The sequence below is a fragment of the Rhinolophus sinicus genome, chromosome 1 (genome assembly GCF_057876585.1).
Source record: "Rhinolophus sinicus isolate RSI-liver-muscle chromosome 1, RSI-T2T, whole genome shotgun sequence".
Classification (NCBI taxonomy): Eukaryota; Metazoa; Chordata; class Mammalia; order Chiroptera; family Rhinolophidae; genus Rhinolophus; species Rhinolophus sinicus.
Window position 1 is genome coordinate 53,918,136 of NC_142501.1, and position 16,193 is coordinate 53,934,328.

Consider the following 16,193-nt stretch of genomic DNA (forward strand, 5'->3'; position numbering starts at 1 on the left):
TTTCTGACAGGTGGAAGATGGGAAGGGTACTCCTACTCTGCCCTAGACACTAGGCCAGATGCTTTACACGTGCGAATTCAATCTTCTCAGCAACACCCCCAACTAGGCATTGTTAGCCTTAGTTTTACAAATGAGGAATAAAACTATGTTCAAGGTTTAAGGTGAAGTAAGATTGCACAGAGGCAGATTTGAAATTGGAATTTAGGTCACATCTGATGCCAAAGCCTCCATTTTTCTGTTTCTGGGCAGAGTTAGGAGTCAGGTGCTAGTGGAGAGGAAGAGGAATCATGTATTGTTGTTTTCAGGAAAGTCAGTAAACTGCCCCAAATCAGTAAATGCGTTTGAAAGCTACAAACAACTTGGCTATTTTTTGGCTGCTTTTGGATGATTTTACCACTCTTCCCCCCCCCACCCCCGGTCCCCCCTTAAAAAGGAAGGACAGAATAGATGTCTGATTTTACTAATTTTGTGGTCTTTCTGTTAAAAGGAGAAAAGGAAAATGCCTGGAGTTCCAAATGGAAACATTTGCCACATAGAACCAGAACCACATGGGGGCCACAGCGGGCCAGAACTTCAACGCACCGGGCGGTAAGTTCTGGGCTATTTCACAGCTGATACAGCTTGCTGGGCAGAAGTCATGTAAAGGAATGAGTGATCCTCTTTGCTTATAGCCTTCTTCTCTGTAGTATCTGAATTGGCTGGGAATGATTTTTCAAATGGAGCCACTGACTATAAGTATCATGAATATATCACATATTGTATTCATTCATTCAAGTTTCTCAAATCACTGCCATATTCTATCTCACCTCCAGTACTTCCTACACAATGTTCCCTCTGATTTGAACACACGTCCCCTTCTTCATCTCCTGGCTAACCTGCTGTTTATCCTTTGTCTCAGCTTATGTGTCACTTCCTTTGGAAAGCCTTCCAGGACTCTATAGATGAGGTTAGATGTTCCTGCTGTGGGCTGCTACAGCTCCGAGCTCTGTCTCCTGCCCACCCGCCACCCTCCCCCCAGCCCGGGTAGAGCCCTTATCATACTTAATTATTATTGCTTGATTCGTTGTCTTTCCTTATGGAATGTTTGCTCCCTCAGGGCAGGGACCCCATTATATTCCTAGTACCCAGAACAGTGCCCTGCATAGAGCAGGTATTTAGTATCTGATGAATGAATGAATGAATGAATGAATGAATGAATACTTTTAGAATGATGCCTGTTCAGTAACATGAGTGGACTACGTGTGGATAAATATTGAGTGATTATTTTAAGAAACTTCCGTAGGGTAGGAAAATATGTGCTATTTTAGGCATGTGTCTCAGAATAGGCAATCTACTCTTCTAGGCCAAATTTTAAGGAGTGATGTCCAAGGAGGAGTTTCTCTGTGATAGGTGAGGGAACAGATCCCCAGACTAGAAGGTTTTATTTGCCAGGTAGGAAGATGGTAAAAGAGGATGATATTTTGGGTTGGAGTGCCATCCAGAGGTGTCCCCCAGATTGTGGGAGAAGGTCGAGACTATAGTACTAGCTCTGTAAGTTGTGCTTGTGTCTAAGAAGGCTCTGCTGGTTGGACATTCTCAGGACAGGACTCAGCTCATGGAAAGAAGCTCTTAACACCCTCGACTCCCTTGCTTTCACTTTATTATTTCCTCCTTGCTTAAAGTTGCTTTCCTTATTTTTCTATCCTTCGTACCCTACCCGATGGAAACTCATGGCTTTTTTTGAATTGTGGAAAGTGATTTCTTTTTCCATTCTTGGAAATTCAGGGAGAGGAAATGAAAGGAGACTGAGAAGCAGGAGAAGCATTCTGGCGTTCAACTAGCAGTTTCCTGATAGGGGAGTGTGTTTCCTTGTTGGAGGAATGCATTTGAGAATGGGGAAAGATAAGGGAGGTGTCACTGGAGGAAAGGAGGAGCCCTTTGATGGAAGGGGTCACCAAAAAGAGGGAGCAACCTTTAAGAGGAAGCTTAACGTTTTCTTTAAAGTTGGGAAGGGGCTGAGTTGGGTGGGAAGGCCTCGTATTGAGAAGCAGTTCAAGGGAAACATCTATCCTCAGAATAGATTCCAGGACTGAGACTGTCTTAGAGGAGATGGTGTTTTTTAAGGGGAAGTGTCTTGGGTGCGGATTTGATAGTATTTCAGAGTTATGATTTATTTTTTGAATATAAAGTGTCCACACCCTCGGATTTAGAGTTTGAAAGCAGTGGAAATGAGGGCAACAAGTTTCCTCCAAACGGATAATCCATGCAAAGGTCAGATTTCAGGTTTCTTTTGGTGTCAAAGAGAGGAGAATAAACTAGGGTCCCAGGCCTTTTGGGAAGGGGTCACTTATAAACAGTAGGAGTTTGGAAGATCATTAGATTGGATCTCAACAGTTATAAAATCTCGAAAATGGTGCCTGACAGCCCAAAAGAAAATCCCCTGTAGCCAGGAGCATCATATGTTCAATCACCAACCCCGAATACCTTTACTCACAAATTCAAATGGGGTTTGAGGAAGTCTTCCCATAATGTCACGGTAGGGACTTCTGGAGTTGACAAAGCTGAAAGGAAGGGTTATCTGGGCTCAGAGCCTAGCTCTGCTTGGGGTGTGGGAGATACTTCCTCTTCCTGAACTCCTGACGTTTTCCTCCGAGCCCTTTGTAAAAGACTTCAAGACACAGGGCCTTCCTCCCATTGGAGCCTTTTAGGCCAGGTGACCTAATGCGTGTGTCAGGGACCATAGTTCCATGCCAGCTGTGGCCCCTTCCCCAATCTCAAATTACGTAGTGGGTGAATGTGAACCTTCCAAAGCAGATTGACATCCTAGAACTTTCTGGACCCTCTTGGACTGCACGGACTAAAAGTAAATTAGCCTGGGTTTTATTAATATAATTCTTCACACCTTTAGTTGTGTTTCTTTGAGGGAGTGCACAGCCTGGGGCAAAACTTGGAGACTTAGGGGACATTATCCTCGTTGGATGGAGACGTATTTGAAGATGTGAGAGCGTAGACTTGAAGGAGGGAAAGGAGACGAAGTTGAACATACTCATAGTACTTTGAGTTCTATTACCTGGCCTGCCAGGCCAGGGCTCAGACAGAGTCGTGGACCTCCCTGACGCTGACGCTGGCGGTGATACCAATACATTCCCATTCGTAACTGTATGTACTTTACTGGGGATGCCACTTTGGGGAGGGTTAATGAGAAGAAGAATCAGGAGCTGCTATCTCGACGATCCCCGCACACGTCAGACAGGTTTCTTCCAAAGCACAGCAGACCAGTGGCTGGCTGGCCTGTCCCTACACCCCCCCAGGAAGGGCTCCCTAAGTCAGTGCTTCAGAGCCCAGTGACCCTCTACATGGATAGGTCCTTTCTTGCATCCACCTTAAGTTTATGTCCCTGTATATGCCTCCTGCCCCACCCCAACCCACGTGAACATTAAGTGTAGCGTGGAAAGGAAAAGGAACTCTCACACGTGGAGAGAAGCCTCCGTGTCTGATAAACAATATCACCGGTGACCGCAGTGATGGTGGTGGCGGCAGCGGCAACCGCGGTGACGGCGTCGTCGGTGGCGGCGACCGCGCCGGTGGTGGCGACCGCGCCGGTGACGGCGCCGGCGGCCGTGACGGCGCCGGCGGCCGTGACTGCGGTGACGGCGGTGGCGGCGGTGACCAAATATCTGTGGTAGATGTGTAATAATGGTTTGATTTTATGTTCGGAAATTATTTTGTAGTTATACCATCAATAAGAAGAGCCTCAGATCTTTTCTCTCCCCTTTAAATCATTGCTAGGCAGACAGAGGTCCTCCCTTTCTACGGCTTCTCACAAATCCATTTCACATAAATCTTTTGTCTGTTACTCACAGACGTTCCTCCCTGAATGTTCCTCCTGCGTCCAAGGGCCAACCAATCATGGCAGCACCTCAGGTTGCCTCAGTGCGTTGAGGCGCATAATTGCAGAAGAGTTTCCTCCCAGAATAATACCCTTCAGAGGAAGGTCACTGGTGATTAAGAGGTGATATTCACATGGTACTGAGATGCTGTGTTGGCTAAGGACCCAGAAACACTTGAGTCTTGCCCCAGACTAATGGCAGCTACCTGTAAGTTCCTTAAGGGGCTATTTACCGAGAGAAGAAAGCAAGAAAAACACTTTATTACAAACTGGAGCCTTGGTCCCAAAACCTAAGGTGGATCTCTGGTGCTCTAGGTTAGATGCTGTCCCAGCTCCTTACTTACTCTAGATGTGCTGGACAGGCGTTTCAAACCGAGCAGGTCACCAGGCTCTGCCTCTCCCCCTAAGCCTAGATCCTGATCATGATGTTACCGCTGCAGGTTGAGGAAGGGTGAATCCCAACTACACTCACCCAAACCAGAGGAAAAGAGCAGAACCGCGTCTGCCCTGTATCCTCCTGCGCACCCACTGTACCTGGCCAGATGAGAGTGTTTTCGAATGGAGAACGTTTGTTGTGTCTTCTCCCCAGGATGTAGGCCCCAGACCTTGGTCCAACTCCAGGCTCCTAAGCTGAGAGATAGAAAAAAAGAGCTGGCCAAGCCTCCTTCCATGAGAGAGGAGGTTTTTTAAAAAGCTTTTTGTTGTAGAAAATTTCAACATATAAACAGGAGATAGGATAGTATAATGAACCCCATGTGTCTGTCAACAGGTATCAACATTTTGCCAAACTTATTTCATCTATTTCTCCTCACTTAATTGTTTTATTTTATGTTTTCTAGATTATTTTAAACCAAACCACCAGTAGCATGTCCTTTTACCTGTTACTACTTCAGTATGTATCTTTGTTCGACAAGGATATTTTATAAAACAACTATCATGCCATTATTAAATCTAACAAAAGAAACAGTAATTCTTTAAGTTGTATAATGCTCAACCCATATTCAACTTTTTGTGATTGCCTTCGCGATATCTTTTTAGAGTTCATCTGTTTGACATTGCATTTGGTTATTGTTCCCACTCTGTAACAGCCCTCCCTCTTTTTTTCCTATGCCATCGACTTGTAGAAGAAACCAGGCAATCTCTCCTGTAGAATGCTGAGTGGCCCTTTTTGTTACTCACCTAACAACTTTCCCCGTAGTGCAGTGACTCCACTCTCAGAAACAGTAACTTAATCTGGGAACACTACTCCTTGGTGTGGGATATCTTGTTCTTTTTTTGGCGGGCGGAGGGGAGGGGGATAGAATATCTTGTTCTTGATCTATCTCATCCTTAGGAAGTTAGAGATGGGTCCTGGCACCACGTCCTGTTGATTCTAGCCCCTGATTAGCCCTTGAACCCATCCACTTCTCCTCACCCCAATCCAGTGCATCCAGTCTTGCCCCATATTCCATCCATTACACCCCCCTCCCAGAGTGATCCTTCCAGAATGCATGTGTAATTATGTCACTTCCCTGTTTACAATCCTTCAGTTGACTTGACATGCCATTAGGATAAAGTTCTAATTCCTTAAAACAGTTTACAGGGCCCTTCGTGACTCAGCTTTTTCAGCTTCTCCAGCCTCGGCTGTTGGTCCTCGCCTGTCACACTGTCTTATCCGGCCATATCTCTTTCAGTGCCATGACCCGCCATGCGCTCTCACCTCTAGGTATCACCTGCTAGCACCTCTGCCTCATCAGGCTAGCTCCTGGACCGTTCTCAGTCCCCACTGGAATGCCGTTCGGTGCTGCCATGGCACCCTCACAACACTGCCTGTCGCCTGCACTGGACCTTTGGTTCTGAGAGAAGGGCTGTGTTTGTCTTGCTCACTGCTGTAGCTCCAGTACCTGGCGCCGTGCCAGGCACAAAGTATTTGCTGCTCCTTACCAACTGTATGAATGAGTTATTATGCTAATTTCTCAAGAGTAAGATGGATAATTGTTCAGAGTAGGAAAGTGCATGTGAAGGAGGCTTTTTATCTAGAAGAGATGTAATAAAACTATTTTAATACCCTTAATTGATTTTGTACATTTCCTCCTAATAGTTCAAAATTTGAAGTTTGAAGCTAATACTTAATTTCATATTAATTTTTTAGAACTTTTTACTGACTGGTTAATATGCACACCCAAATTAAATCTTTTTATGCTGGGGATAATCATTCAAATTCTTGCCTTTGGTTGCAAGTAGAGTCTGTGTTGACCCCAGATAAATCTCTTGTACTTGGGGTCAAATTGAAGCCAAAATATTACCTCCATACAGAGCACAGTTGAAGTGCTTTTAAATGTGGGCTGCTCGTATGCGTCCGTGGAAGAGGGACAGTGTTCGATCTTGTCTGCCGTGTTTCCACAGGCTGTTTGGGGGCTTGGTGCTGGACATCAAGCGGAAGGCCCCCTGGTACTGGAGCGATTACCGGGATGCACTCAGCTTGCAGTGTTTGGCCTCCTTTCTGTTCCTGTACTGTGCCTGCATGTCACCCGTCATCACCTTTGGGGGCTTGCTCGGCGAAGCCACCGAGGGACGCATAGTAAGAACTTTTAACCACTTCTAATGGTCCTGAAGAAGACTTAAAATATTGTGGGGGCAGCCAAGTCCACTGGCGGGCGAGATTCCCTGGGCTAGGACTGAGGAGATTGGGGTCTTTCTGTTGAATCACTGTGGTATCCTGACTTCACACCACGCAGCAACACACGTCTTCCTTTAGCACAGACTCTCCTCTCCTTGCCTATCAATTTCAGTAGCTGATTGTCCAATTGAATTGCCCAGTACTCCAAGGACAGAAAATGATATATTAATGTCATTCAAAAATAAGATTTAAGGTGATTCTGCATGACAGCTTGTAGTGTGAATGGTATCACTGTGCTTTATATGTTTAAATAGTGAATTGAGTCACTGCACAACAGGACTTAGCTAAGGAATCACATGTGGATGGATTGGGGCACCTGAATTATCAAAATGACATTCGTTTACAGGAGTGTTAGACAGTGTGTACACGTCACTCTTGCTAAGATAAAATACAAGCAAGTGACTTGTCAGGACACATGAGAGCTAAGTCAGGAGTGTACATAAACCCACGTTACTCATTTCAGATGAACTGTGGACTCAGTGATGATTTTTTCCCCCTTTCAGAGTGCCATTGAATCCTTGTTTGGAGCCTCCATGACTGGAATTGCCTATTCCTTGTTTGCGGGGCAGGCTCTCACCATCCTAGGAAGTACTGGGCCAGTGCTTGTGTTTGAAAAGATTTTGTTCAAATTCTGCAAGTAAGACATTGGATTTTCTGAAAACGAGCTGCATGTGTTATTGTGCTGTGAGGGTTGAATGTCAGGGTCCCAGGCTAGTATAAGCCAGCAAATATCCTTCCGGGCGGTAAAAACCTGAAGGAAGAATATCATTTGGTCCGTTTTCCTGCCGCCAGGTAGTACCTTACCTAAAACAGCACATCTTATAGTTAAAGAGCCTGGTCAATGTCCCTCAGCCATTATTGAAATCTTGACTTTTTATCTTTAAAAAACTTTCCCTATCTAATTCAAACTCCTCCACTTCTATTTCAGGTCAATTTTTAATTTGGCCTAATAGAATACCCCTTCATATTCTGGTTGCTAGTGGTGGTTGGGCTCAGCAATCCTCTCGTTTCCCTACTTTTTCTATAAAATCTTGTTTTCATTTTGTATTAGCAGTAGAAGCATGTGGAACAAAGGCCAGCTCCTTTTTCTTAACTGCCAGCATAAGATCTTAATCATGTTGGGCAGTCCTGGCAGAAATGTGTGTGGCACAATCCCTTCCTTCTCCACTTTCCATGTCCTGACTGTGGCAAGGACCACCCATGAAGCCAGCCTTTGTCACCACAGTCCCAGGGCAGCATTTAGGGGTGAAGTGCCGTCAGAATTGGGGAGAAACTGGGTTGCAATACTCATGTAGATAATCTGAAATGAATGAACCACATTTCTGACTCGTCGTCTCTCAGTGCCATCCATCCAGGCGTTGTGATGAACTTTGGTTTTGTTTCAGAGACTACGCTCTTTCGTACCTGTCCTTGCGAGCGTGTATCGGGCTGTGGACCGCCTTCCTGTGTATTGTCCTGGTAGCGACGGATGCCAGTTCCCTTGTCTGCTATATTACCCGCTTTACGGAAGAAGCGTTTGCCTCCCTGATTTGCATTATTTTCATCTATGAAGCGATAGAAAAGTTGATTCACCTGGCAGAGACCTATCCCATCCACATGCACAGCCAGCTGGATCACCTGAGCCTGTATTAGTAAGTATGCTTTCTGCTAGTCTTTTTTTTTGGTTTTTTTAATTGAACAAAGGGCTCGAGTTTAATGGCTGATGTAGTATGCCGGGTAGTGCTGGCAGTTTCTCTTAAGGAAGTGCCTGGGCCTCTGGGAGACAGCCCAGCTATGGATGTGGAGACTTGGGGGATTGCCAGAGGAGAAGAGTCAAAATTGATGACAGAGAGGATGGACTAAGAGGGAAACTCAGAGGGGACTTGAGAATGTTTTCCAAGCCTGTCTTTTGGTTCCGGCATTGAGACAAACCTAGGCTGCAAATGTAGCAGGTGGAATTTAAGTTAGTTGTTGGGAAGACTTTCTTTTCGTAAGGACTTGTGAGACTCTGGACCATGTTATCAAGATTCTCCGAAAGTATGTACAGGCGACTTGTGTGGATCATTAGGTGAGAAGTGCATTAGGAATTCCTTATAGACCCAGGGGTCTTTTACTCTGTATCCTAAAGGTCTACAAATCTATTTCCTTAGCTAGATTTTAACTAAAGACAGTGTTTTTTTTTCACATGTTCAATATAGTTTGGATCAGCTGGAAAAGAAACACAGTATTTGGTTGTGTTTTCAACCATCTAGGCGAGTCTGGTCCTATAAAACAGTTCTTCTCCGGACTAGTATTTTCCAAATTATGACTAAAGACCCTTATCCTCTAACTCTGTATATCCGGTTCCCTCCCTTCTGGCTGGCTGTGCATTTCTGATGTGGAGGGTCTGGTTGTGAAGAACAATTTTGACCTGAAACTGCCTGAGTCGAGAGAGCACACTGCGTGGGAGGTATCTGCTAACCCCCCACCGACACACTTTTATAGATTGAAAAAATCAGAATTCACATAAAATTTATTAGAATTTTAAAAATTATTTTGTTATAAAATAACCGTTAGAGCAGTAGGGAGTATCATCTTGAAGCCGAGTGGATTGCCTGTTGGCATTAGAGTAAGGTTGCTCTTTGACTTTTTAAAATTATTTATTTAACAAGTATTTGTTGAGAACCTACTATATGCCAGGCACTGTTTTAGGCCCTGAAAATATAGTGATGAACGTGCCAGACAAAGAATCTACCCTCAAGAGTGGGAGAAGGCAGACAAAAGTGACCAGCCCTGGACTGAGTAAACTTTTGATCTGGATACTGTAATTCTTTGTTAATAAAGCCTAAGATAGTATTTTTCTTAGTTACATTCCACTGAGTTGATGTGAAGTTAGAATTTCAACTCTTTAAATGATTTTATGTTAATATGTGTGGGACTGATTTGTTTTTTAATAGACTTAATTTTTTTAGAGCAGTTTTTAGATTCACAGCAAAATTGAGCAGAAAGTAGAGAGTTCCCATATACCCCGCTGCCTCCACTATCAATATCCCATGCATTTGTTGCAATCAATGAACCTGCATTGACACGTCATTATCACCCAGAGTCCATAGTTTACATTAGGGTTCACTCTTGGTGTGTTGTACATTCTGTGGGTTTTGACAAATGTGTAATGACGTATCCACCATTAAAGTATCATATAGCGTAGTTTCACCGCCCTAAAAATCCTCTATGCTCTGCCTATTCATCCGTCCTCACCACCCTAACCACTGATCTTCATACTGTCACCATGGTTTTGCCTTTTCCACAGCATCATACAGTTGTAATCATACAGCGTTTGGCTTTTCAGATTGGCTTTGTTTACTTAGTAATATGCCCTCAGAGGTCTTCCATGTGTTTTGGCTTGATAGTTAATTTCTTTTTATTTATATTTTTTAAAATGTATTTATATTTAAATTAAATTTATTGAGGTAACATTAGTTGATAATTATATAAGTTTCAAGTGTACAATTCTATAGTATGTCATCTGTGTATTGCATTGTGTGCTCACCACTCAAAGTCTGTTCTCCTTCCCTTACCACATGTTTGACCCTCTTTACCCTCTTCGTTCTCCTCCCGCTCTTGTTCCCCTCTGGTAACTACCATACTGTTGTCTGTCTATGAGGTTTTTTTGTTGGTTTTGTTTGTTCGTTTGTTGCTTTCAGTTTTATATCCCACATGTGAGTGAAATCATATGGTTCTTGTCCTTTTCTGTCTGACTTATTTTGCTTAGCGTGATGTTCTCAAGATCCATTCATGTCGTTGCAAATGGCAGTATTTCATCCTTTCTTATGGTTGAGTAGTATTCTGTTACTATATGTACCACATATTCTTTATCCAATCGTCCATCAAAGGACACGTAGGTTGTTTCTTTTTAGCACTGAATAGTAGTAGTCCATTGTCTAGATCTACGATGGTACAGCCATTTGCCTACTGAAGGACATCTCTGTTGTTTCCAAGTTTGGAATTGATTTTTCATACCTAAGTGTAAGACTTTATAGCTTTCCCTATTACTTTTCGTTTTGTTGATTTCCTCCTACTATTATAACCTGTTGAGATCTTTTTGAATTTTAATTCCATTCATGCTATTTCTTTAGGAGGCATGCTCATTAAATGCAGAGATGAAACCAAGTTGGTGGGGAATGGCTATGTCAGTTGAGCACATGGGGAGCCACGTCAGGCATGAAGTATGCTGGGACTGTGAGGCAACGTGGGGGCCAGTGGGACAGGTCTGGTCTGGTCTGGTTTAGATAGAAGAAGCCTGGGAAGCCAGGGAATGGCCAACGTAGTGGAATATTACCAGGTGTTATGCAGTGTTAGGAAGAGCTTACAACACAATTCTAGGAGACTCTGAATTTTAGAGCAAGAATGTGAAGAGGTATAGGGAGCAGGGTATCCAGGCTTGGGGGGAGCTGTTGGGAGCTGAATGGGGTACCATGTCTTCCTTGCTATGTAGGCTAAATTCCACAGGACGAGCCTAAGAGAAAGAAACTAAGCAAGAAACCACCAGGGCTCATTCTGTGCACATCAGATGCCATAGTTGGTTGTCAGCACAATTTAATCCAAGGCCCATGTGCTGATTTGAGCCCATCTTTTCTAATGACTGACTGAAAAATTGGGATGTGGATAGACCCGCAGATGGGCCTCAACCAGTAGGACCAACCTCAGGGATCTGAAGCGGGCAAAGGAGAAATAAGGCGGGCTCTGATAGAGCCTGTAGCCCAGTCATGGCTAAAAATATTGAATTGAATACTTGGCCCCTTCCCTCAGGAATCTTTTTTTCTTTTCCCCTCAGCTGCAGGTGTACTCTCCCAGAGAATCCAAACAATCACACACTCCAGTACTGGAAGGAGCACAACATCGTGACAGCAGAAGTCCAGTGGGCTAACCTGACTGTCACTGTAAGTCTGGGAGCTGCCAGGTGGCCTAGCATCGTGACTGCCAGGTTTAAGGAGGCTTTCTAGGTAGCAGTGGGGAGCCCTTCAGCAAGCTCGGGTATTTACAGAAATAAAGCTTTTTATTTTTTTTAAACTACTCTTACTGACTTTTTTCCCCCTTCAAAATTCTCTTGTATGTAAAGGGAATAGAGAAAAAGATTCTCTCTCTCTTCTCTCCCATATGCAATAGCTACACCCTACCCAGTGACCCTGCACGAAGGATATGTGAGGACGAAACCAGGCAGGGTTGGGGGCCAGATCTGGGTTTTATGGGCTCAAAGAACAGTCAAATTTGGAAGTCCTCTGGAATAAAAATAATACAATTTGCTAGGACCCTCCGAGAACCTCATGTAAGCTCGAGACAGTTCACATTTTCTAAAATGTCGTAGTTAGGACCATAAGTAGTCACCCTACCTGCACCCTACCTGTGCAGGCGAGAGCCCCACAACTGCATGGTCAGTGCTGCAGGCACCCGGTACCCACCAGCACCTGTGGGATGGCAGCGAGTGGTGGATGTGGAAGGCAGCAGCTGCTTCCTCCTTCCTGCCTGTCTTTCGTTACCCAGAATGCTTGTTCCTACAGGAATGCCAGCAGATGCACGGCGAGTTCCTGGGATCTGCGTGTGGCCATCACGGACCCTATACTCCTGACGTGCTCTTTTGGTCGTGCATTCTCTTCTTCACCACCTTCATCCTCTCGAGCACCTTAAAGACATTTAAGACAAGCCGCTATTTCCCAACCAGAGTACGTAGCATGCTCATCCATTTCTTGTGTGTCAGAATTCTAATATAACAGAGCTTGTTCTCAGCATCCATGCTGCGTGCCGAGTAGAGTGGCGGGTGGAGAGCTCTAAATGTCCTGATGAGCCACACTGTGTCATCGTCTAGTGTTCAGCAGCTTCTTTTATAGGTGTGTCGTATGGAATGAGGAGTTAATACTTAAAAGCTTTTTGGTTTAAAAGCACCAGTGAGCTGAAGGTGGAGTGGTATTCTCTAAAAGCTCTTAAGTCTCATTTCCAGAATGTTGTTAAGTCTCATTTCCAGAATGTTGAGGCATAGCATGCAATAGCTACAGCTGGCTCCTGACTGTGTTTCCTTGGGATGGTCACTTTGGATACATAGGGCACCCCAAAGTCTCCTCCCAGGGGTGGCTTTCGTACTAGCTTGCGAGACCACTGAGCACAGTGACTGCAGCAGCCCTGTGCTCCTGACTCGGTTTGCATGACCGAAGCATCGACAGCCCTTCCCTGACGCCGACGACAGTGCCGTTGGGACCAGTTATGGGTAGCAGAATTAGAGGTCAAGTGTAAAGTGGCTAGATGGGCCATTGCTTGGAAAAGGAGCTCAAATCAGGAGAAAATGGTGGTTTCTCAGGAAGTGAGGTTTCAATCAGGCACATTTGCAGAGCAGGATGTGTGAATGGGTAGAGGGCTCAATTGGTTGGATATTTACTCTACACACATACCTGACCAAAACACACTCTTAGACTTCAGTGGGCCTACACAGCGGTTAAGGGAGACACATGTTAAATAAGTTCAGGGTCACTGTCCTGGTCTGAACTAAGAGAACAAGTGGCAGTGGTATACTAACTACTTGCTCAGTTCTGGGTTAAGTGACTGGGTTAAAACTCAGTCACTGCCATCAGATAGGAAGTTGAAACACGTGAAACAACCAGGTCCATATGAGATAGTAGTAAAGAGTTGTATGCCAGCCTTGCATGTAAGTGCCATAGGAGTTCAGAGGAGAGAAGGGCCACTGAGTCCCAGGACAGTCAAGATGGCTTCATGGTGGGGACAGATACATGTTCAGAGAAGTTATGTAACATTCAGAGGAGAACTAACAAAACCAGGGCGAGGGAGCTGGAAACCTCAGGTTTCAAAGGAAAGCAAAGCTAGGTTAAGGTATTAGGGACGCTATGTGTGGCTGAGATATATTTTGCTCTATCTCTGTTGGAAGTTCAGAGTAAGGCAGGCACTGGGCATTGCAGAGGCACTGTATGTTATTAAAGCTACACTAAACTATACAGTGAGATAGTTCTCTTAGGAACAAAATGGTGATAAATGCTATGGAGAAAAATAAAGCAGGCAAGGAATCTAGGAAGAACTGGGGTAGAGGGTGGTGACCAATTTTAAGTAGGGTCACCAGAGAGGATCTCATGGAGAAGGTGATAAAGGAGGTGAGGGAGCAGCCCAAGAGGTTATTGGAGAAAAACCATTCAAGGTAGAGGAATGAGCAAGTACAAAGACTCGCAGGTGGGAATGAGTCTGGCGTGTTTAAGAAACAACCAGGAGGTCTGTGTGGCTGGAGCAGAGTAAGCGAGCGGGAGAGCCTTAGGAGCTGGGATCAGAGCGTAATGATGCTGGTGTGTGGGGGCCTCGTAGGCCAAGACGGCCGTTTGGATTTTTAACTCAGTCAAATGAGGGGCCATTTTAGGGTTTTGGTGGAGGCATTAACTTGGGCAATATTAACATACTCTTGTAGTTTAAATATGCTTGTTTTAATTCACTATAAAATTAAAGCATTCTACTGAGGCTTTTAAACCTTTTACAATATTAAATTCCTTCCTGCTGCAGTTAATCTACTAAAACAGTTTTCCAATCCTTTCGCATGCCAGGTACGCTCCATGGTGAGTGACTTTGCCGTTTTCCTCACAATCTTCACAATGGTGATTATTGATTTTTTGATTGGAGTCCCTTCCCCAAAGCTTCAAGTTCCCAGTGTGTTCAAGGTAAATAGAGCTCAGTGTGCTTGTTACCCTCATATAGTTTCATAGAAACTGGTCCCGAGCATGTTTCAAAGGCCTTTCCATATCCTACTCGTAAGCCTTGCCGTCCTCTAAATCTGAACCTTGCTCTTTGTGACTTACTTTTCAGGAAAACAAACTCTTCAGTGTTGGCTAGGTTCAAGTCAGAGAACAACAAACCTAAGGTCATTTAACGAATGAAAAGTATTGTTTCTTATCATTAATGCCACTTACTGGTTTTAATATGTTAAGATTTAAAACAGTGGAATGTGCACATTTATGTAAATACATACCAATTACTATGGAAATGGAGGTCTCTGAGACAAGTCTGGTTAATAGCACTTTCATTGAGCACCAGCCATATAAGGACACTGGGAAGGATGAGAAAGCTAAATGTAAGACTGGGCCCCGCCGCTGAAGAATCTTGCCTTGTGAAGTGGTGAGCTGGCCACGGGGCCTCATCCAGAGTCAGGTTACTCCTGTCAGAGCAACCGCGACATCTCTTCAACCTTATTTCATTGTTTGTATAAATCTCTGTAATCTACAATATTTTCCCCAAAACCTGTATAAAAAACAAAACAAATGATCAATATGTGGGGACTCCAGATCTATTTCCATTTGGAGGCACTGAGTAAACAGAGAAGATGGAAAAAGCTGAGCTCGGCTCCATAGATCCCCCTACCGCTCGGGATAGAGAGGAGAGAAAACCTGGCCATACTCAGTGAGTAGAGAAGAATCATAAAATGAGAGGACGGGAAAGGCTGTGGAGGAGAAGGAAGGAAGTCTTTGACTTGTAAATGCCCCTGTATAGTCAGCCTTTGTCTTCTCTTCTTCACCCCTCCCTGAAGTAGGCCTGCTTAAAAATATCTTTTTCCATATTGCCTGAACATTTATTTTATTTTGTTCAATTTTCTGAAATGCCACTAGTTAGAAATTTACAGATTTGAAAACACCCTCTTTAAAACTATAATACCTCCGAGAATGTGTCATTCTCACCTTTGTGTGAATGAATGAGTAGGGTCAGCTTTCTCTCCACTACCTAGCTGAGGTCAGCCCTGCAGGAGGAATGGCCTTTGTGTAAAAACAAGCAATTTGGGAGCATCAAGCAGTACTTGGAAAGGTTCCCGAATGGGGAGGCTTAAGATAGTCAGGAGACACCGGATTTCTGGGACATCTGGGAAGGCCTCTGGGAAGTGGGAGAAAGATGAGAAAGGGAAATGGGAGAATGTCAAAGAAAATGTTGCTCATCGGCAGGCCTTGCTTTCAGGAAGCAGAGAAGAAATTTTCTTTCTTCTTCGCTTCCCTATTACACCACATGGCCCCCAGTGATCAAAGACCCAATTTGAAAGTTCGTACTATTACCAATAAGTTATCGTTAGGTAGGGATAAGTTTTTGTATTAGCCTGACAATTTTACTACCACTTAGAACGTTGTTACTAAGGAAACAGATTCTGTAAACTTTCCAACCCTAACCATTCATAATTTGGGACTTGGCCATGTTATTGAAGAGTCTTTGAATCCTAGAGTCACAACCAATATGGAACCAAATACTTTGGATGTAACAATCTTTGCTTTGTTGAGTTTGGGTCCATTCTGAGCCAATTTGTATCCCTGGCCTTTTATCCTCCATCACTACTTGCCAAACAAGGTGAACTTTTCTTCCTCAGAGTACTCTGAGGAGTGGGGGACGGGCTGAGGCTCTGGGAGAGTTTAGGTATGTCATGAACACCCAAGTAACATTTGTGAACAGTGGTCTTTCAGGGGCATTGGAGAGGGTCCTGGATCACAGAAGTCCCCAGGTCCTGCAGTCTCGGACTCCTCTCTCAAGTCTGTAGAGCCTGGGTCCCTGTTTCACTGCTGATGGGAGAATCCAGTCTAAGCCCATGAGATTCCATGCAACTGGCTCTACTGTGCCTTTATTGTGCTGCAGACATACATCCTCTGGCTTCTGGAAGAAGATAGTCACAATTATTTATATTTATCTTTGGAA

At 44.3% G+C, this 16,193-nt stretch overlaps 1 protein-coding gene across 2 annotated transcripts in view; it reads left to right on the forward strand.

Annotated features, from left to right (window-relative positions):
* SLC4A8 (solute carrier family 4 member 8) overlaps positions 1-16,193 on the forward strand; it is a 68,329-nt gene that overhangs the window by 31,450 nt on the left and 20,686 nt on the right. For both annotated transcript variants that reach the window (XM_019724540.3, XM_019724541.3), the window contains exons 11-17: positions 488-588; positions 6,254-6,428; positions 7,031-7,164; positions 7,913-8,158; positions 11,320-11,425; positions 12,044-12,205; positions 14,075-14,188. In XM_019724540.3, the coding sequence (XP_019580099.3) occupies positions 488-588; positions 6,254-6,428; positions 7,031-7,164; positions 7,913-8,158; positions 11,320-11,425; positions 12,044-12,205; positions 14,075-14,188 (1,038 nt within the window). The remainder of the gene's footprint in view (positions 1-487; positions 589-6,253; positions 6,429-7,030; positions 7,165-7,912; positions 8,159-11,319; positions 11,426-12,043; positions 12,206-14,074; positions 14,189-16,193) is intronic.